Below are 22,313 nucleotides of genomic sequence, written 5' to 3' on the forward strand. Positions count from 1 at the left end.
ATTTCTTCTAACCATTAGGGAGAAAACACAGGCTGGGAACTTGCAAACTTCTTAAACGTCAAGTGAATTAATGCACTCTACTTTCAAACTTGTAAAACCTCTTCTACCAGCTAGTAAAAATGCATTCACAAATAGACCTTCACAGCTCTACTTTTCTTCTGCTTGAGTGAAGCCACCATGCTGAGCTTGGATGCTACTTTCCATGGCAACAGTCTTGCTGTAACACACAATTACGTTCTCTTCCTGTCACAGCAAGTGATTTTAGACACTGACATTTTCAGAAGTTTCCAGCAGTGTTTAAAGTCCTAGCTGGTCAGGAGAAAACTTTTCTCCTGCAGTGCGAGAGCAATGCTGCAGTACTGTGCGAGTTCATGTGGCATAGTGAAAAAGCACAAAAGCACTGTTACCCAAGCTGGGCAAAACTCTTTAAAAAACAAACTTTTCTTTCTCTCCTAATATAAGTCCCAGCCCTTCCATCTTTGCTTATAGAGCATGCTTTGATATTGTCCTGTAAGAAGATAAGAGCTTGCATCAGACTGCAGGGTAAGATACTAATTAATGATTTTTTTCCCCCTTATCTTCTAAATGCTAAATGTGCAGATCATTTTCTCTGGTTAAAGATTAAGACTGAGCCAGATTAAGCCCAAGCATTCCAGGCTGTTTTATGAAGTCCTCTCCTTCCAAGAACTGCAGGCTAGTGGTCCCAAGGTAGAGCTAAACAAGTGCTAAGCACTAGAGAACTCTCCTCCTTTCCACCCAGAATGATGATCACCATTCAGCAAGAGTGTGTGCAAAACTTCTGCTGTCCATCACTTGCTCTGCGCTATTTCAGGGCAAGTGCATCGGAAACTTCCAATCATAAAACCACAGTGGAGTGCTGGGATGAGCTACAAAGACTCTGACAGAAGTGCTGTCTTACATTCCCATGCAAATACAGTGAACCAGCACTGCAACTCTGAATACTGCTCCTAAGTGAACAAAGCTCCTTAAAGACAAGTTTCCAGGAGACCTGGAGCCAGGGAAATACAGCCAGAATGTGGCTGCAGTGAGTAAGACCTTGAACCTGAGTGAGCTTATAAAGTCACGGCAAGTCAGAGGGAAAGGAAACCATAAGGCAAGAGCAGGAAGCAGAGCTGTAAAGTGAACTTACCCCCACATTTAGGATTGGGGCAGTTGCTGGCCAAGCTCAGGTAGCGGACAAGGCTCTCTGGGAGGTCGCTGGGAGCGTAGGGGACGTTGCGGGTTTTAATGGTGCGCCCGGCCAGCTCCTGCAGGCTCGGCGGGTTGTAGGTCAGGTCGCGCACAAAGCGCACCACCAGCGGGTTCCCGCGCAAGCTCAGCTCGTCCAGGTGAACCAGGTTAAGGATCTCTCGGGGAAGGTAAGTCAGCAGGTTATTGTGCAGGCTAAGGGAACGCAGGGAATGCAGCCTAAGGATGGAGATGGATACCCTGTCAAGATGTGCAAGCAAGATTGCCCCACGGCTGCATTAGCAGACCTAATTACTCTCCCAGCTCCCACCAATTTCTTTTTCTTTGTTTTCTCCCCCTTTAAAATATAAATTTATGCTAAAAGAACTGTTCTTACTCCAGTACACACAATGCACTAGAAAACTCAGCTCAGCACCAGAATACCTGCTAAAGAAACAGTCTTAAACAAGCTGCTATCCCTCTCAGTATTCCCCACACCCCAAAAAAGGTAGAACAAAAGTGCACAAACTGAGTGCTTTCAGGGGACATAACGTTTCCTTGTACCCAGCACATGCATCAAGAACAGTCCATGCAGTGCTCTGAGTAAGTCACCTGCTCTGTCTCATGCATTAAAGATGACTGCTGGGAGGGAGCCAGCCCTGGAAAGCCCCATGTTTTCATTGCTTGTGGCTGCACCACCTCACGCTGATACCACCAGATCCGAACGAGGTCAGGCCAGGCCAGCAGCAGCACAGGGGACAATCAATTATTTTGCTTTTGGACAAGGCTTTCCCCTCTCAGGAAGCACAAAGCAATGTTCCAGCACAGGATCCAGGGCTGCTCCCAAACTTGTAAAAGTTACAAAGACATTGTACTTTAAGGATAATCCCACTACACCACCAAATTCCAACTTGGAGAACTCCATGCTGCCATTCAATTGTTACTAGAGTTACAGCTACGCCTCCCATCTTCATCTCCCATCTCAGGCTACACATACAGAACTGCAGTGTCCTCTTCTTCCCTTATGAACAGATAAAGCAGTAACCTAGCCACTAGAACTGTGCTATAGGATTACACGAACACCCTGACATCCTAAGGTAAGGAATGTCAAGAGAATATAGAGACAAAAAATACAAAGACAAGACAAGACAAAAATACACACAAAAAGGTTTTGGGTGAAAGGCAAAACCCACCCAGCATTCATTACTAATGCAACAGTACCATTCTTACTTCTTAAGGTAGCAATTTAATTTTTCCGAGTTGCCCAGGTACTTTTCAGGGTCCTCTATACAAATCTATTAATTCACTGTAAGGAGCAATCTCGGTGATGGTTTTTTAACATAACCCTTTCACTGAGTTTTCCAGATCATATATTCGTGGTCTGCCTGCAGTGCACCATGCCAAGGATGTTCTTTTTCAAATCCAGTCACACTAACAAACTGCAGGACAAATAGGTCCTCCCAGGTACTTTATCTACAGATACAGAAGAAGTAGTTCAAAGAGTTAATTACAGCTGGTGGCTGATGACAGTAAATACTCACTGTGCCAGCTGAGGTGGAATGCTCTGGATCTTGTTGTCACACAGAACTAGATACCTCAGAGAAGGCAATTTGGCTAATTCAGGTGGAATTGCCGTAATGAAATTCCCTCCAAGGTACAGAAACTCTAAACTGAAAAACAGAAGAGGAAAGAGTGCATTATTTCATTAATTTCAAGTTTCCTTTAACACCTGGGTTTTCACAGCTACTGCATTTCTTAAAGGAAACTGACAGATGACTACCTATGAGATAATTTGCTGAGAGCAGGAAAAAAAGCTGAGTTGCACATCAAAATTACAACAGAGCTGCTGTTTCACAATAGTGTTGAGATTTTTACCTCCAAACTCCTGCAGTCACCATTACAGCTGCAGGTAGGCACCAGACAACTGTGTATTCATTCCTACATCCCTTATGCAAAGCTCCTGCTCTTATTTCCAAGGATGTGCAGCCTGCAAACACAGGGTCTGCAGCACCTCCACAGATCCTGTGGCAGCCAGTGGGAGCTTTCAGTTCCAGCAAGAGTGAAGTATGAGTGCAGTGTCTCTCCCTGGAAATCCTGGCCCTGCACCAGCACTAGGTGCTCTGTTGGAATCATCTGACTCCTCGGTGACTAACTGGAACCATTAGTCAGAGGCAGCCAGTCCCCCTTAGATACAACTCACACACCAACACCACAGCTGCAACAGCACACAACAGCACAGGAGTGCACCTAAGTCATGCAAGTACACACATGCAATTTCTCAGAGAGATTGATTTCACTACTCTGAAGTCATGAAGACCAAACCAGAAACCATAGCTGGGCTTCACTACACTTTGGGCCCAAATAAAAGAATCACTGGATGTCCTGTGAAAACTCAGGAACACAGAGAGGCACTAGATCCCTTCTGCCAGGAGTAGCCAGTATGTGCTGTGCATCTCTGCCCTTCTAGGAAGAAAAACAGGCAAGCATTTCTCTTTGACATAACAGCTTAAAGTCCCCATTCCACAGACTCAAGCAGCTTTCTTTACATGTTCTCAGATGTTGTCTGAAAGAGGAGAAAAAGCAGGCTCAGTTTGGGTACATCTTGCTAACCACAGTCCAGCCAAGATTTTCCCCATGTTTGAAAAAGGTGGATCCCACAGTCCTGGTTCAGTATCTCCAGTACACACTCAGGCTGCCTAACTACAAAGCACCTTGGCCTTCTCTGATCCAGCAAGCATTGCCCACAGGCCACTTTCCACAGGGAAAGTGAACTCATCCAGGCTCCATCAGCCTTTCTTTAAGTATAGGTTATAACTTCCTTGGAGTAGTAGGAGATACCTTCACCTCACCCCAGCAATTGAGAAATGCCATGGATACAACTGGCACAGAAACACAGGAACACAGCACCCAAAGGAGCTGGTGGCCACCCAGGAAGGTCTGAGCCCTGAAACTCCGTGCCCCACAGCATTTGTGGAGTGCAGAGGAGCTCCCCCGAGACCTCCCATGGGATGGAGCAGGAGAACAGCAGGGTGAGTCTATTTCACTCAGTTCTTGCAAGAAACTTGAACCCCAGAGATCCAATGACAGCATCTGCTTGGGCTACAGAGGCCACTACTGCAGCACAAATGCACTTGCCCAGCAGCAAGGACAGAATGACAGACCTTTGCAACACACCAAGAGATGCTCGCAGGGCTCAGCTTTCCCTGGATATTCCCTTATATTTTTCAAGTATGTCAAAGGCAAGCTATATAATAGAAATTGGACAAAGTGGGCAGAAAATTAAGCCTTAAACTGAATTTGATTACATGGAAGGCAGTAACTACAGACCAAGTGGGACAGCACATTTGGAGGTTACTCTGAAGGTACAAGCAAGTGCACAGTGAAAAACCACCACCAATTGCCATTGCTTCAAAGTAACCTTAACCTCTCTTCTACTCCAGCAACTTTTATGTTGAGGGGTAGGAGGAAGGCTGTTGTGCAGAGACCATGTCAAGGAGAGATTATTTTTAATTAACTTTTGATCCCCTAACAAAGCCCTGAGTTTTAACCAAAATTCCTCCTTCAAACCTCCATTATTTCCTGAAGTGGATTTAGGCTGCTTGGCTCTCATTAGGGACTTAACTGCTGAGTATACAATTCCATACAATTCCTAACTCCATAACAGTGCTGGAGCTCACACCAAAAGCTGTTGGGCAAGGGAATTCTAGCAATGTGGAGTTCAATATTTAAACAAAGCTTAGATGTGTATGAGTTTGCACTTCCTAGGAAAAGTGAATGATTAACTCCTCATCCTTTGTGTTTGAGGACACTAATGCCAGTGAAGTGACATGGCATAAAAAAAGGTAGGCACCTCCTACCAGGGAAGGAGAAGAGGGCACAAGTTACCCAGTAAAAATGTTTTGGGAATTCATTTCAAGGTATAAAATGCATTTGTTTCAAGAGCAGCCACACTGTACAAAGTAAGTGTGCAAAAACACTGCCTACAAACTTCTTACAGCTTCAAATCTGTTCTTTGTAAAGTCTGTAATGAGAGCACTCAGTGATACCAGGAAGGATATAAAGACCTAACATCAGAATACAAACTATCTATAACTAAAAACACACTAAATAAGGTAATTCCTTCACTGGAATTACCAAATTGCTTCTTAAAAAATGTTTTCTTTTTACCCATCTTCTGAATCACCTTTTTGGGGTCAGTAGACTGAAAACTCATGGGGCTCAGTGTAGTACAGCAAATTCATAATTTCCACATCAACTTATGGTATTCATTAGATGAGTAATTTATTAAAAAAACACAGGGAGGAAGTTTTGCAATGACAAAGAAACTTATTTAAAACATAGGAAAGATATTCTTATAGCTTCCACTGAAACACTGCTCAGTGGGAAAACAAAATCTGTAACTCCCATCCCTCTAAGTACCATTTGCTAGGAAGAAGGATCTAGGCTGATGAAGGTGAAGGAATCAACACCAGCCATTTCTGCATCAAACTGAAGTGTCAAGAATTGTCTGAGCAAAGCTAACCATGACACAGGAAAGGATTTTCAAGAGGCATGACCCTTTTATGGAGAACACTGACCACAGCACCGGGATGCAGTTTGTTCCAGCCCATCTGCTCCTGGTCTGAGATTGGTGTGGCACTCACACCGAGCCTGTATCTGGAGGCAAAGGTGATGCTGGCTCTCGAGCTGTCCTGCTCAGGGCAGGGACTTTGCTGCTTGCTAAGACAAGCAAAAGCACTGCTCAGCTCTGCCCCATTCACACAAGAGCCTGCAGTAAGGCAATCCACAACATCCAGCGCAGGTTTTGGCAAGGAGACCACAGCAGGGATGGCACTGAGCTAGGTGAATACTTCTAACTAACCTTTCACACTCAGACCTAGTCCTCCTGACAATCATTAATCTGTACAGTCATTCTGATAGATCAGCTAAGGTCTTGTGAACTGCTGCGTACACAGAGGTGGAACTGGATTTTTTTCTGTACTTTCAAAATTCCAGAATCTTCAAAAAGCCAGAGATCGACTATTATCAAACAAACATAAGCTCACCTCCAATTTTTGAAGCTAGAATGAGTGATTTATTTCCAACCTGCCACACAGGCTTGGCTGAATGAGCTTCAAGAGGGGACAAACACTAACAAAATCAATCTCAACAGAATCTGAAAAAAACCCCAACAACGATGTGACAGAGTTACTAATGAGGGTTGACACTTTCTCTCCTGCCTTTTAGCAATGTTGACAAATGCACTAATAAAAGGCCACAGTCCCTTTCAGCCTCACACCCAGCAGCCCCCTGCTCAGCACAACCCACCCTAACTGCTGCCAAGAACAAACAGCACGTTGAGCCCATCATGTGGTGCTCCTCTCTAGCAGCATATTTCACACCACTGGGCTGTAGAGTGGCAATGAAAATACTTTTACCTACTAGGAAATGAGTGGAGAAATGCTTAAACAACTATGATCAATTCAGGGGGTGGCAGCAAAGTTTAACATGCAAAGAGACTGTACCTTCTCACTTGAGTATGTCCTTGATGTTTTCAGGTCATCATATAGCACAAATCAAATCCAAAAGCCCCCAAACATTCAGTAAATAAAAAGAGCCACTCTGAGCACTAGAGGTATTTTTTTATACCCTATCAATTAACACAGCACTCCCATAGTCATATTTCAAGGGGATAATATCTTCAGGTATAGGAGATACTCAAATTTTCAATCCACCCTGTTTCCCCACAGATGCTTCTTCGGATAAAATTTAACATCTGACATCAAACAGATGCATCTAAATAGGTAATATAAAAAAACCCAAACCAACAATGGTGCCTGAAATAGCTCCAGGTCTTTTTAAGATAAACTTTTTAGCAAGAAATTTCCAGGGCAGTTTTGAGGCTCATGCAAGGGAGGAATTTCAAAGCAGCCCACAACACACTCCTGTTAACCCTGTTCTACGATTTGCTAATTCCTGAGAGAACTGCACAGCCTTTGCTGACACGCAAATTTAAGATCAAACGGTCGTCTGAACGCTATTTGCAAAACGTTTGAAGAGGGGAAGAAGCAGGGAGACAGCAAGCAGATTTCCTAATGCTGTATCTTTATCAAAGCTCTGCTTGCCCTTTTTCCCACACTAACAGCCGTCCTTTAAGCGTATGCTTGTCTAACATGCTTAATGCTACCCACGAATGAAAGCAAACGCTCTGGTTTTCAATGCATCTAAGCCTTTACACAAACCTTGCATGGATCCAGTTGGGCGGCTGAGGGCTTTAATCCCAGCCCTGGCACAGCCAGGCTTTATTAGAGGAATACCAGCAAGAGGGAAAGGAACGCGCACGGGTCTTTTCCAAGCCCTGCCTGCTCCCAGTGCTCCACAGAGCATGAGAGTACTCACCAGAAGAGTATGACTAAACTCAAAATTCCCATGGGAGACTTGAAGTATCAGCTGCATTTCGCTAAGTCTTTGAGAATTACTCATTTTACAGGACACTTGCAGGACATTTCCCCAGGCCTGCATGCTGATCAAGGTAAATCTTGCACGCTTTAAGCCAAAACTCACAGCTGCACCATGAAGATCAGAGCTATGTCTGACCAGATGTGCCCTACAAATTTTGTGCCAGGATGGGCACAAGTAGATGGCCACATTTGTGACTCACTAGCTGTAATACACCTTGCCCCACAGTGCATCCCCAGTTGGATCAGCAAAGGGAGGATAGGCAGAACCAATGTGCAATGGGATCTCTCTGCAGACCACAGCTCAGGAGCTGCTGAGGGCTGTGACCTGAGTCAGAGAGAGTGACTGACCATAACATCTCCCACTGGGAACACAGCAAGGTCAGCAGGGAGAACTACTACTAGGGAAGATAACACTTGTGGCTGCCTATGCTAAGCTTGTATTTTATCTGGCAACAAACAGGAACGTAATGCAAAGAGGCTGTTCTCACATGTCTGGTGCAGTCCTCACCCTAAACTCACAGCAAGAGCCAATACTAAGGTGTTGCACTGCACTGACACACCAGCTGACAGGAACTGGGATGCTGGGCATACAGAAGGACCTGGCACGGCCTCAACATGATCAAGGAAAAGCCCTCAGCAGGGTCAACACCTACATTTCTCAGAAACACATGAGGCTATTGCTGGTCACACTCGATGCTTACAGTGAAACTATGATGAAAGAGCGCTGAATTTTCCTAATGGAAAAGATGAAGCAGAGGTTATTCATCCCTGGTGCCAGCTTGCTATGACCAGCATCATCCTGGTCACAGCATCATAGCATCATCCCACTGCAATCACCAGAGTAATCATGATCATACACTTAAGAAGCCATGCAAAGGAAGCTTCCAAGCATATTGGTGGTCCTTCCACAACAGCCTAGGAGATAACCAGTAATCAGGAACACAGCACTCACTTTCCATGCAGGATCTTGCACTGCACACGAAACATCTGTGCAGGCAAGGATGGGCAGATGGCTGAAGTCAGAAGGAGCAGGACACAACAGCAGCAGGACTGGCTGTGGTTCTTACCACCAAGTTCATTACCTTGCCAAGACACCAGGAACATGCCAGAGAAGTTTCTGCACAATGACCCAAATACAGCTTGTGTGAAGTGGTGGATTTATTACCTTCCTGGTGTGCAACAACACGTGGCACACACCTCCCGTTGCAGGACGTTCGCATTCGTAGTCACCAGCATGTTCCTTCTACTTTGGCAGCTCAGCCCCATCAGCTTTTTATACTTTCAACTTTACCACATACACAGACTCTTCACCTGCTATATTCCTGGCCTTCACTAAAACTGACATGCTGTCCCTTCAAAAACTAAAACAGGAAAATGTGGGGTGCAGAGGAAAGACATGAAGCTCAGTTATCAAGAGTATTTAAAAAAAAAAAAAAATTCATCACAGCTCAGACATTCCCTGGAAATCCAAGAATCATTTCTAGGTTTCTGCAACTCCAGTCTGCTCTATAATCAGTGACTAGAGCAAATGGGAAGCTGCCAGGGTCGCAGGAAGAGGAGAACTGCTCGTCTCAGGAACTCTAGTAGCAGCAGGAGGAACTTGATCAGTAAGAGTGCTGCCTGCATTCCCCTGTGATCTCAGAGCCCATAAGATAAAAGAAAAAATTCTTTTTATGAGATACTGCTCATGGAAAAAGGGTCAAGGTCTTGGCTTGTCAGCAACAGCAAGACTGGCATTTGCAGATTGAGCTGTGAGTTTAATAGAAGCCACAACACCACGTCCCACCTCCAAATTCTGGAGCTCAGAAACTAACAGAAGTCTCTGTGTTGCTGTGCTGTAACAGCTGGCTCTGCTCTGTCCTTGCTCAGACTCATTTCACTCACTTCCACCACAAGCACGCTCACACTGAGGACACCTCTCTTGTCAGCAGGTAGGAGCAGAGTCTGGCAGCAGTTTCTCTCCAGAATGAACTTTCTATATTTTTGGGAAGGGTCACTGGTTATCTGGGTGCCAAAGAATAGATTCAGGAGTCCCTCTGGAGGAACAACACATTATAAAGTGCTGTTTTCTCCCGGTGCTGGCAAAGCCATGGGCAGCTCCCTTTCATGACTTAAACAGTCCCAGATACAGAAGTCGCTGATGGCAGAGTGCTAAAGAAGCTTACAGTCCTGGTGGGGCACAGATTTGCTATCTTGAGCTAAAGTTCAATTATATTGTGTTGCCATGTTAGCAGAAGTTCAATGAGGTAGACGTGGGCAGCAGACAGCAGCTGTGTCTACGTGTAACTTTCCAACCCCACACGTCACTTTGCAATGATGAACAGACAGTTCAACAGCTTTGTTTGCATTTGCTCTCTCCAAATTCTCCTGCTGGGGGTTCCAGCATGACTGGTCCAAGGAAAGCTGCAGGACAGGACACCAGGGAGCCCTGCTCCAGGGCAGGTCAGAGGAACAAAGCAGAGTGACAGAGGTGCAGCGTGGAGCACAGGTCACGGCCTGCCGGGGCACCGTGTGCGGTGCTGCACAGCCGAGTACCTTCCTGGGGATGTCCCAGAGCAAAAGCAGGGCTGAGGTTTGCTTTCTTGGGAAAAAAAATGAAAGAGAGAGAAAAACCCACAACCCACAGAGACCACAGAAACAGCAGCAGGGAGCCTCTGACTCAGAGGTGGGAGCAACTATCAGATCCCAACCACATCCTGGATGCTATCAGACATGCTATGGAGAAAATGTGGATCATCTTCCTCATGCTGCCCTCTTCCATTGGCCTTCCCTCCCTTGCCTCATTTCCTTTTTCATCCCTCAAGCATCTGTTCCCAGACAGAAAAAAGCTGAGTTTCCTCTTCCTCATGACAACCCCAGCCCAGGAGGTAACTCTGCCAAGGATATGGGCATTCTCCATCACTCAAAATGTCTCATAGCATCTCTTAGCCCAGACAGCTTAATCCAGAATCACTTCAAATCCTTACCAGGTACATGCTGTGATACCTGGACAAAAGCTACAAACCCAATTGTATTATACTGCGGCAGACAAAACCTTTGCCCAACAGCACTCAAGCAGTCATGGTACATCCCACTTACACCATGGGAGACGTCACTCCACACAGAACATTCTGTTCTTCCACTGGATGCAGCTCTGCTGAGCCATCAGAGTGAATCCAGGTATTTAGGGTCAAGGGTGCTGGAATTTGCATAAGAGAGGCTGCTTCTAGCAAGTCCCTTGGCAAAGAGCTGGAGCAAACAAAGGTCAGATCCAAAGTCTTAGCAGAGACCCACACAGAGGCCAGCCTGGGGCTTGGGAATGCGGCAGAACACACTGAGGTGCCTGTGCCACTTAAGCCAGAACAAGCATCGTGCTTGCCCAGGAGGACACCAGGCTTCAGGAGTAGCCAGCCCAGGGCTATGCAGGCAGCCAACACCCTGTGCTGTCTAAGGCCTGTTCCCACCCCAGCACTGCTCCAAGTGCTGTGATTCAGCCACAGGTTTCTGTATGACCGGCCTGCAGCGGCTGGACACAGCCCCAGAGCAGAGCACAGCCCAGGGCTCCATGCCTCGGGTCTGTCAGATCTACACGGGCCAATGGGTTGAGAGAAACATCGCAAAACCCCACCCAGGACAGCAAGCCCCCAGTGGGACTGCAGCTGTATGGGCAGAAAGGCCCTGTTGTTTGATGAGACACAAACACATCCTTACCCTCCTGAGCAACCCATCGTGCAGCCACGAGCTGCAGGACACATGGGGTTTATCTTGCTGTCACCCAGAGATGCCCTGGAGAGGAAAACCACGGACAGCCTTCCTCATGCCAACACCCACATCAACCACACCATCAACAGGAGCATGGCCCTGAATCAGGGCAGCCCAGGGACTGGGCAGTGCCAAGAGGCACCCAGTTTGCGAGCACAGAAGGCCCAAAGTCACCCGAAGAATACACGGGATCGGCTGGGTTGGAAGAGACCACAGCAGGTCATCTGTTCCAGCCTCCCGACTCAAGCAGGGTCACCCCAGAGCACATGGCACAGAACTGTGTCCGCTGGAACACCTTCAGTGAGGGAGACTCCACAACCACTCTGGTTCCAGTGGTTGGTCACCCCCACATTAAAGTTCTCCCTCATGTTCAGGAGGAACTTCCTGTGCATCATCCTTTTCTGGCTGCTGCCTCTTGTCCTACTGCGTGGTGCCATCAAAAAGAGCCTGCCTTCCACCCTCAATACCCACCCTTTAGATACTTTAATATATATGTAGGTGGATGAAGTAACGAACGTCCTGAAGTTTTGGCAACTCAACATGACGCAGAGGAACAGCCACGTTAGCGGCTGCAGTGCCTGGAGACACCTGAAGCTGGAGAGAACCGACCCTTTGAGGGGGTGCGTGGCAGAAACCCCGGCCGGGCTTGCCGAGGCCGTCCCTGTTCCCGCGGGGACCGTCCCTCACCTGTGGAGCTCCTGGATCTCGGGCGGGATGCCGTGGAGCCGGTTGCCGCCGAGGCTGAGGCTGCGCAGCCCGCGGAGCTGCAGCAGCGCGGGCGGCACCTCGGAGAAGCGGTTCCCGCTGAGGTTGAGGACGCGGAGGGAGCGGGCGAGCGGCGCCTGCCCCAGCCCCTTGGGCAGCGAGCCGGGCCCGCCAAGCCGGTTGTTCTTGGCCAGCAACGTGTGGAGGCACGGCAGGGACAGCAGCTCCGTGCCCATCTCCGTCAGCCCCGTCCCGCTCACGTCCAGCACCTCCAGCGCCGGGAACCACTGCGACAGCCCGGCGGGCAGCGGGCCCGACAGCCGCCGCGGCGACAGCACCAGCCGCCGCGCCTCCGCGCTGCGCCGCGCCGACAGCTCGGCCGCTAGCGCCGTCTCGGGCTCGGACTCCGGCTCGGGCTCGGACTCCGGCTCGGGCTCCGACTCTGGCTCCATCGCCAGCTCCGGTCCCGGCTCCAGCTCGGGGCCGTCCCGGCCAGCCGCCGCCATCCCGCCCGCACTGACCGACGGCCCCGCGCGTCACGCCGCCCCGGCCCGCCCCGGAACCTGCATAGCCCCGCCGCCCTCCAGCGTCATGCTCGATCCCGGGCGCGCCGCCCACCGAGGCCGCAGCGAGGCGAGCGCTCTTATGCAGGTTGCGGGGCACCTGCGGGAGGGCGGTGGAGGGATAGGGAGCGTTCGGCGGCCCCGGAACGAGCACGCGGCGCTGTAGGGCGGTGCGCAGGCGGGGCGGGAGGCGGCCCCATGGCGGGGCGGCCCGGGGGTCGTGGCTGCTACGGTGCCGCTGCTCGCTCCGCCTGCGGCCGCGGTCTGCGCCCGGCGGGCCTGGCCTGCCGGGCTGATGCCGAACCGCCGGCTGGAAATGCCACCTCCTCCCTGCCAAATGTTTTACTCCGAGCTCGGGACACCAGAGCTGCTAAGTGTAAAATTAAACCATAGCCTTTGCTGCGGTCCTTTTGGTCATCCTGGGAGCCCGAAGGAGAGGCGCTCCCTCAGCCCGTGTGCTCCGTGGCCTCTCCTTTGTGCAGCTGGTGGGGGAGCCCGGCCCAGCATCCCTCGTCAGCGGGTATTTTGTCCATTTAATCTGCTTTGGTCCCTGCAGAACAGGGAGGCTGGAACTGAGCGATCTTTGAGGCCCCTTCCAACCCAAACCATTCTGTGGTTCTGTGAGCTGCTGCCGCGGAGCACCAAAAGGGAGGCGCTCCCAGTGCGTGTCCTTGCCTGGATGTGACATAACAGCTTTGGCCTTGAGCGGGGGCATTGGCTGGAGTTAATCCATCACACACGAGTCTGCCAGGCGAAGCTGTCTGACGCGGGTCACTGATCGACATGGGGCTGACCCCTGTTGTACCAACATAAGCAAACAGGCAGGTCAGGATCGGTGATTTCAGTTCATTGCTCTTTGAACGCAGGGTGACATCGCTGTAGTCAGTAATCAGAAGATGAAGCAGCAGCCATGTCTGGTAACAGTGAGAAGATTCACAACCCAAGGGAACTTTTGCCTCGACTAAGTTCAGCCTTAAGAAGCATTCTTTCTTCCTTGTGATGCATAGAGAAGCCAAAAATAAGGGAATAGCAATCTCCCACCTACTCAAAACAATGTACACAAAAATCTTCATCATCTTAGACTGAAAGAAACACAAACAAAATCACAGTTTGCAGGTACCAGCCAAGAGTTTAAAATGTGTAAAGTAGCAACAATGCTGATTTCAAAGGTGTCTAGAATACTATGGACAAAACCCATAGTCCACTTGTCCTTCCTTTGGTGCTCTTACGAACTCTGGATTTTATCACCACAATATTTTGACATGACAGCTCCTGTTGCTGAGACGAGGAGGTTGTCTATGCCCAGCCTTCAAGAAAGTTTGCCACAGTGGGTAGGAATGAACAGGTCAATTTCCATTGGACTCCTTTCATTTGTTTTCCAAGAGTCTGTGGATTCACAAGTATAAGCCCTGATGTGAACTCAGAGATAGCTGCAGAACAGACACCTCACCAGTATTATTAACTTCTTATCAACATCATTTTCCCCACTTTACAAATACTGTGCTGTTCCAGGACAGTTTATGTAAGCACAAGAGTGAGGTCATCTGGATTTTGCTCTTGTCTTTTGTAGTGCTTTAAGTCTGGTTCTCCTCAAGGTGTGTCCTGTAACATGGTTCAGGACTGAGTCTTATTATAGATCTGTTTCCTCCTGTCTTCAGAGCTAAAGTTAATAAATACCTTACAAATGCAGTTCAGTCTCTTGATCTACCACTTAAATAGCCTATTTCTAAACCTGAAGCTTAACAGCACTGGAGAATTGTGATTAAGGGTATAGTGCAGTAATATAGTACTCAGATGTGCACAACTCCATAAACAGGTCAGAGTTTTTCCCAGGCCTCTACAAGCAGCAGGCAACAGAATTTTTGCTTTTCCTCTCTCCCACCTCAAAACCACTTTGCTTCAGTAAATACGCATGGAGCACAAGGCAAAATATTTGTAGTGCCACCTAGCTAAATTTGTGGCTGCTGCTTCCATTAATTTCTTCTTAAAATCCCGGGAAATCCTCACAGTAGAAATTGCAGTAATAAAGCAGCCTCACTGTGCAGTTGAGCAGTGAACGAGCAGGGAATGTCACAGAAAAATTGCATGTGCAGCAGCTGGTTCATGCTAAAGAGGCCATTTGGTGTGAAAAACAACATGGAGGAGCCAATGATTGTGAGTTGTTTGGTTTTCTTTTGTAAACAGCTTTGGAAGGAGCACACCAAGTGGAACAAAGCAAGGCAGCTTTCTCTTCTGTCAGACCATTATCTGCACAGAAGCACTCACAGCAGTGGCATTGCTGGGGAGATGAATAAATAGTAGGGCACATCCTCCTGTCACACACCACCACTGAAGGCTATTTCACTATTCAGTCACATTCTCAAGGCCTTTAGTTATTGTTTTTGCTTGCCTATGGGTTCTTTCCACCTGATTCCCCAGCTATAAAACAGAAACAGTCATGTCTTACATTTGTCCAACACACTGAGATCTGTGTATGAGTGTGCAAAGACAGATTTGAAAACAAGTTGTGTGGCTTGTGAAAAATAAACCAAACAAGTGTTATTTTTAAAATTTTGTTTCATTTATTTGGCAGTAATATCCAAACCCCCCTGCTTCAAAAAAATTACAAAATCAAGTAAAATAAGTGCACTAAGGAAACCTACAGAATACTGATAAATTTCACACACATACAGGAGGGAATATAGAGGGAGGAGTGGGACTTTTTTGTTTGTTGCTTAAATTTGGTTTTTTGGGAAAAACATAACAAAACACCTTCCCTGCCCCTTGTAGTCTGTACAGCTATCGTCCTAGAGGGCAATGGCTGAAATTCAGCACTTCCTTCCCCAGCAGCCTGCAGGAGTTAGTGAGTGACCAGCCTGCAGAAGCCTGAGCATTGCTCAGTCTGGGCTGCTGAGGTGTTTTGGTCCCCTTTGAGAACTGCTGCCCTTAGAAGGGGCCCTGCTTTCCACCACGTCCCTTTGTGGGGGCACAAGGAGGAAGAGGCTCCAGAGGCAGCAGCAGCCCCTTGCAGAGGCACTGTTGCTGCACTCCCAGCTGCTGCCCTAGGCTACCCTGGCATCTGTTGTATGGCTTCTCAGAGAGCTCCGCTTGCCGGGGACCACAGCCCGTCCCTCCGCCCTCAGTGCAAGAGCAAGCTCTGGAAGCCTCAGCTGCCCGCACACATCTCTGGCTGCCCCAGCAGCCACCCCCATCCACACAGCCACAGCGGGCAGGAGGGGACAGAGAACACAGCACAGTGCAGCCTACAGAAGCCCTGAAACCATGCATTCGCCTCCCCTTCCTGCACGTGCTCTGGTTTTCACAGTTGGAGATATTCCTGACTGAACAAGATGTTATCCCTGTCCAGGGAAAGCCTTTAAGGCAAGCTGTTTTGTTTTCTCTAAGGCACTTTAACAACCCAAGCTGGAAGGAAGTGATCTGGGAGGCACTAACTACCTTTTAGAACAGGGCTGGAATAAAGCAAAACATTATTAACAATGTTCCTGTGACTCCAGATCCAGCACATGAAGCCCTTTCGCTCATACTCTTGGGAAGGAGCAAGCCCATGCCTAATGGGTGCCCCTATTTCACCAACCACTTCTTCCAGTGCCACCAGAACACAATTATTCTGTCCCAGTGTAGCATTGTCCACATTACCCTCAGCTCACATGGACTCATTCCTCTCACCTTCACAGGTGACAGCTACTCAAATCCAGGCCCTCATGAGAAAAAAAACCCCAAAAAACAATCTCCTGTATTTATGATACCAAAACCTCAATGCCAGGGTACATTATAGCTCTCACTGGAAAGGTGGCACAATGTCAAAGTTAATGGAAGTCCTCTGGCTTCACATCAGGAAAACAGCTCAAAGACCAGCCAGCCTTTAACACATTTGGTTCATGGGAAAGAGCACAGAAGGGACCAAGCTTTCTTCTTTTCCTATACTTCTAGGTACCAGTTCATTCCTCCTCTTTAAGGAAAGCACTGTGCACGAAGGGGAGGTTGGGACTCAAGTCCTGCTGATCTTCACTCAAACTGGACATGCTTTTGCAGATGCAAGTGGAATTTTGCTTGAGCAAGCAACAGGGGCTGCAAGATACACAGCAACAACTGCTGAAGTTGCTCACAAACAGAAAGATGGAAGTCACAAGTAGTGGATCAGGGCACATGCAACTGCTTGGGAAGCACAGCACAGGCATGAAGGGAACATGGATGTTCAGGTGTGCATGAAGTACATTTGACAACTGCATAAGAAAATCAGCTGAGCTTCAGGCTACAGAGGTGACTATCAACAAAAGAGCATTTCATTTACATGTAGGATCAATGCTCTGAGAAACATGTGGGATGAAACTGACCCACGAAGGAATGTGAGAGTGCTCAAAGGTGGTCTGATAATGACATTGAGAAATGTGTCAGCAATGAGGCTTCCAGCCCTGACTCCAAACTCCTACCTGGAATCAAAGAATAACACTGCTGCCTCACCCCAGAGGAAGATGAAAAGCCCAAGATGATGCCAACAGCACAACTAAACAGTTTTCTACATAGTTAAGCTTTAAGATACTGTACTATTGGGATTGTCTGGTCCCTCTGTCTCTAGACTGCTTTGAGCAATTTAGAGAGGCACGAGCACAGATTTGAGCACACGGTCAATGCTAGCTACTAGAGTGAGAGCTAGAGAGCTGCAGTGGCAATCTGTGTCTGGTGAAACTAATTACATCCAACCCTGTCTCTGCTTCCCATGAGGGACACTGCTGTCCCCCAGCTGGGAAATACCCTGTAGTGCAAGGCTCACAATTTGCCTGTGGTGTTTGTGGCAGCTGAGCACAGTGCAATACAAACTGTGCATGGGCATTACAGCACTGTCAACAACAAAAACCCACACGCTGGGTTTTCTTGAAAGATCTAGAGCTACAAAACATACAAAAGCTGAATCACTACCATAGGAAATAAAATAATAAAAACCCCGAAACAAAAAAAAAGGGGAGTCAGCATGTGAATGTGATAAGAAAAAAATATGATAGCACCTCTAAGGAGGGGGCAGGGAGAGAAAGAGTGAGATGAGGTCAAAAGGAACCATGTTGTGTTGGAGCCCACAGTGTACTGGAGGAGCTGCTGGGGACGGTCTGGTGGAAAGCAAGGAGGAATGTGTTGGACTTATGCCAGCATGGCACCACGAGTCCCAGGTGTCACACCAGGCTGACTAGCTTTGAGGAGCTCGAAGCAAAGGGTAAGGTCCTTGGATAGTGGTGCCCTGCAGCACACGTGTTCAGCCACAAAACTGCCAGGCCTGTATTTCTGCAGCCAAGGGTGGTGCTGACAATTGTATTGACTGAAACCCCCTTTTCTATCCAGCATTGACCTCCATCCTTTCCCCAGATCCAGAGGAACAAGAAATCCCTGTTAGCTTTTGGAGGGAGCAGCTCTCTGTTCTGGGGATGGGCCCCAGAGGCTGCCCTAAGTCCCTCCCAGCCTTCCAAGGTCCCAGCAATGAAGCTCCCTGAACAGGTGGGCTCTGCTCCCCTTTCCTGGCCCCATTCTTTGTGTATTACAAAACAAATAACCCATCGCTATACATGTAAATATCTGTGACTGGGCAACTGTAGCAGACACTTGTGCATACTGAGATCAGCACTGGAGGACAGGATGGCAGGTTGGGCCCATCCTCCTGGGCTCCTCTGCTGTGGAGGCCCCTTACATCTCCTTGGTGCTCATTCTCTTGGTCTTCTCAGCCGTCTCCTAGAGAAAAGAGAGCACAGAAGTGAAGCTCTGCACTGACACAGGAATTGGTAGTGCTCTGAAGTCTTTGATCCATCCACAGACAGTGCCAACACTGGCTTGTAGCTGAAAGCCCCACACCTGATCTTGTCCCCACAGGCAAGACATTTACTCTGCTCCTCCTTCTACCTCTTACTCCCTTCTACTTCTAGAAGTCTCCTAGTGACAGAAACAGAAGGAACCTGTCTGGCAAGGGGAGGCTCAGTGCAAGCAGACCTTCCCAGCTTCATGCTGACCTGGTGCTTCTGCAGTTCCTGAACGTATCTGGCCATCTCCTCCTCAGTCAAATCTTGATCAGGTCGGTGTCTCTGAGCAGGCACCTTCTCATTCCTCCCTAGAAGCAGAAATGGAGTTTAGTGTTTCACAAACAGGGGATGCAAATTTCAGATGCTGAACCGTGAAGAGCAAAGAGAGGCAGGTCAGGCACAGCATCCCTCAAGCTTAGGAAGCCTTTGCTGGAGGATGGTATGGCTTGGTTTCTTAGAAAGAGAACAGGCTTTGTGGCTGCCTGGGACTTCACAACTTGGGTGTGCAATCTGTCCCTGTCTCTCTCTCCCATGTGACTGATAATAAAGCCACGTAGAAGAGGTTGCATATTATTGAAAAGAAACACCTATAATTAGCTCAAACATCTTGGCCTCTTGAAGGGAATAAATGGAAGCTCAGTGCAACCTAAGTACAATAACTGATATCTAATGAAGAGGTAATTTTACTCAATGAAGATGTAAACTTGCTGATGTGTTTGATCTGATTCTTCAGTTTCATTATTCCTCCAACAATAGCCTCTAACTCCTCTGCTGCTCTGACATGGGCAGAAAGTCAAGGAATCGTTATCCCATTGCATGCTTCTGTCATGGATGCAGGGAACAAAGCAGGCACCAAGAACAGGTGTTGCATAGCAACTTTGAAGGTTGTTTCTGGGGAGGCAACAAAAAGAGTCTCTCATTCTGTTGCTTATTCTATGACACCTACATGCAGCTCCTCTGGCAGCTCTATTAATACTACAGTTGTCTTTTCTCAGGTGAGTTCCTGCTGCTACAGCTAAGTGTGAGCTGAGGTGATCCTGAAGCCTCTGCTGCAGAAGATCAGATAAACATGAAAAGCTCTGTACGCACTGCTGCTGTTTCCCTCTCCTACTCTGCCCAAGCTATAGATCTGAACCAGTGTACGCCTGGCAGGTCCCACACAGCACTGAAATAAAGCTCCTGCAAGGGCCTGGTTTCTAGGGAAGAAGGATATAAAAACGCAGCAAGGACTGAGTTTCTAGGGGAGAAGGCCAGAGAAATGCAGCACCATGCTGGGAGGATGGATGTGGCTCCTTGGGAAGGACCCATACATTTGCCAACACAGGGAAAAGGTGGCATTCCACTGGCCCTGAACTATGTGTGAGAAGGTGAAACAGAGAGCTGTTGTTCACAACTGCACCACGACCTCTCACAATTGTACCTGGCTGTGCAAGTTTAAGGGCCTTCCAAAAGAGGAACAAACAACCCTTCCTTACTATAGCACCATCTCCCTTCATCAGCATTATTCTACAGTTTTTGTGGCAAGAAGCTAAAGTGTTTTCTTGGCATTGGATGAAGGTTCCTATATCCCCTCTTGATCAAGACAGGATCCTAGATCCTGTTTTAAAAATTCCATAAACGCAGATACAGTGAGGATATGGACACATATCCTGACTTGCTCACCCCTACACGTACAGTAGCAGCCAATGACCTATTTGGTTTGCACCAGCAGGATGCAGAGTAGCTCTAGTCTGGAAGACTTGTGCTGAATTTTTATGACACCAAATCCAAACTACAAACCCCATCAGCATTGCCCCGAGCCCAGTTACATAATTTCTGACCTCTGGAACAGTACCAGCTTGGGTTTGACTAACACGGAACAAGTGAGGGTTATGCAGAAACCAGCCATGGAGAAGCTGAGGAAAAGCTGGAGAGAGAAGAACCCTGGATAGCTGGTGCCTTTGGAAGGACACAGAGTGAGAATTCTTTAGCCCAGACCCACACACAGTAACTTTCTGGGCAGCATACGGACCCTCGCACGTCATCGCGGTGCACACCCAGTTGCCACAGGCGCAGACGCAGCGGTTGCACTCCACCTGGGTCTCTGCTCCGTCCTCGTAGGTCTCATCTTCCAGGGCACACTCTGAAGAGGCACAAAACAAAGGCAGTGCTTGTGAGAGGGCAAGCAGGCTAAAGACAACATACTTTGGAGATGCCTTGGTTGAAGGGGAAGCCTTCCTTCCCCCAGCCATCAGAAGTTTCCTCATGACTAAAATATTCATGCTGAATTTGGTGAGTGAAATCAGCCAAAATATAATTTGGGAAAGTCAAACCCTTTGTTTTTCTTCATCAGAAGAACACATTTCAATTTCTCAATTCCAAATGAAATCTCAGTGTTGGATTTGTTTGAATTTCCTTATTTGTTACACAAAGAAAAGAACCCCTGAAATGAAAGCTTGGGTTTTTCTGATCTAGGTGAGGACAAGTTGGGGAAATGATTTGGAAGGATAGTGAACTTTGAGATGGTCATCAGGGAGGCTCTCTGTGTGAAAGGCAGAGCATAGCAGGACTTTGGTCTGGTCTGACTTTTCTAAGTTATCTGGCCATGAACTCCTCACATGATTGACCTCTGCACTGTTAAATACATGCCTTGATCTTACAAGCATACCATACCCATTCAACCTATGTCCTTGCTTCTAAAATCCAAACCTTTCTTATTACAAAAGCTGCAGGAGCTCTGGGATAGTGAAAGCAGTACTCTCAACAATGCAGGGACAAAGGGTGCTGTTGGATAAGAGGCAGGCATATATTAAAATTATCTCTGGCTGTGGAGTTACAGCACCCAATGTCTGGCCTGAAGCTGATCTCTGTTTTTTTTCCTCCCTTCCCAGGACCCCTCTTGTTCCCCAAGATAAGTGAGGAGTTCCTACTTTTCTCTGGTGGGTTGAAGGATGGGCTGAGGCACTTGAGAAATTCATTGAAGCTGAGCTTCCAGTCAGCATTTTCATCTGACAGCTCGATGAGGGCATCTACGCAGAGTCCCCTGAAAGGAAACACAGAGGCTTGTTCTGCACAGGGCTGTGCTAGGCCAGTGCCTGCTCCACTGTCTTCAGAGTGCAGGTGACTAAAAACAGTGATAACTAGGGAGACTCCAAGATGTCTGGCACAAGTGGCTTCTCTAAGGAAACCTCATGGGATACAGAGAAAAGAAGGACAGTCACAAAATACTCTCTGTCTGGCAGCGGGCTGGGCAGTGGGGGGATATTCAGAACAGCAGGAATGGGACATCCACATTTGTTGACATCTGCATGCTGTCACACAGGTAGAGATGCAAGTACAGCATAACCACAAGCAGCATTTTTTTCACACAGTGGCAGACAAAGAAAGAGGGAAACTTCTCAAACCATGGCTGCCTATGAATGGTGTTTTCCCACCATCTTCCTTGCACTGGATGTAGCTATTAGGCAAAAGGAGAGGGCAGTCCCAGGAAAGCTAATTTATTAGGAAATAGAAAGAAGAGGACAAATCTTCTGTTACCCAACTCCCTTCTGGCTGCACAAGTGCTACATTTAGGGCAAAAGAGGGTTGGAATACGTGCCTAACATGAAGGGTAGAGACAGGACTGCTCCTCTTGTGTGTTCACACCTATTTAAGTTGGAAGCCACTTCATACACAATTAACTCTGCCAGTGCAAGCCCCAGCTGATATTTACCACGAGTGAATTTCCATCTTCCATTCTACCACATCTGCCCCCCTGGCCATCCCTCTGGCATCCTGTCCACTGCCCACCTGAGCAACTTGTTGGTCTCCTGGTCCATGTAAGTGGTGATGTTGATGGCAGTCTCATTCTGCTCCACAAACTTCAAGAATTCAGTGGAGTCCAAGCGAGAATCACCATCATCAAAGCTCTGTAGGGG

General features: G+C 48.0%; 2 protein-coding genes across 2 annotated transcripts in view; both read right to left on the reverse strand.

The window, feature by feature from the left end:
* LRRC58 (leucine rich repeat containing 58) overlaps nt 1–12,659 on the reverse strand; it is a 17,210-nt gene extending 4,551 nt beyond the window's left edge. The window contains exons 1-3 of the mRNA XM_005486104.4: nt 12,057–12,659; nt 2,730–2,858; nt 1,151–1,428 (exon numbers count right to left, since the gene is read on the reverse strand). Coding sequence (XP_005486161.2) covers nt 1,151–1,428; nt 2,730–2,858; nt 12,057–12,580 — 931 coding nt within the window. The 5' untranslated portion in view covers nt 12,581–12,659. The remainder of the gene's footprint in view (nt 1–1,150; nt 1,429–2,729; nt 2,859–12,056) is intronic.
* A 2,516-nt stretch (nt 12,660–15,175) lies between these two features.
* Nucleotides 15,176–22,313, reverse strand: part of FSTL1 (follistatin like 1) — a 53,405-nt gene continuing 46,267 nt past the window's right edge. The window contains exons 7-11 of the mRNA XM_074534786.1: nt 22,186–22,304; nt 21,327–21,439; nt 20,429–20,539; nt 18,628–18,725; nt 15,176–18,352 (exon numbers count right to left, since the gene is read on the reverse strand). Coding sequence (XP_074390887.1) covers nt 18,308–18,352; nt 18,628–18,725; nt 20,429–20,539; nt 21,327–21,439; nt 22,186–22,304 — 486 coding nt within the window. The 3' untranslated portion in view covers nt 15,176–18,307. The remainder of the gene's footprint in view (nt 18,353–18,627; nt 18,726–20,428; nt 20,540–21,326; nt 21,440–22,185; nt 22,305–22,313) is intronic.

Source organism: Zonotrichia albicollis, chromosome 2 (genome assembly GCF_047830755.1).
Source record: "Zonotrichia albicollis isolate bZonAlb1 chromosome 2, bZonAlb1.hap1, whole genome shotgun sequence".
Lineage (NCBI taxonomy): Eukaryota > Metazoa > Chordata > Aves > Passeriformes > Passerellidae > Zonotrichia > Zonotrichia albicollis.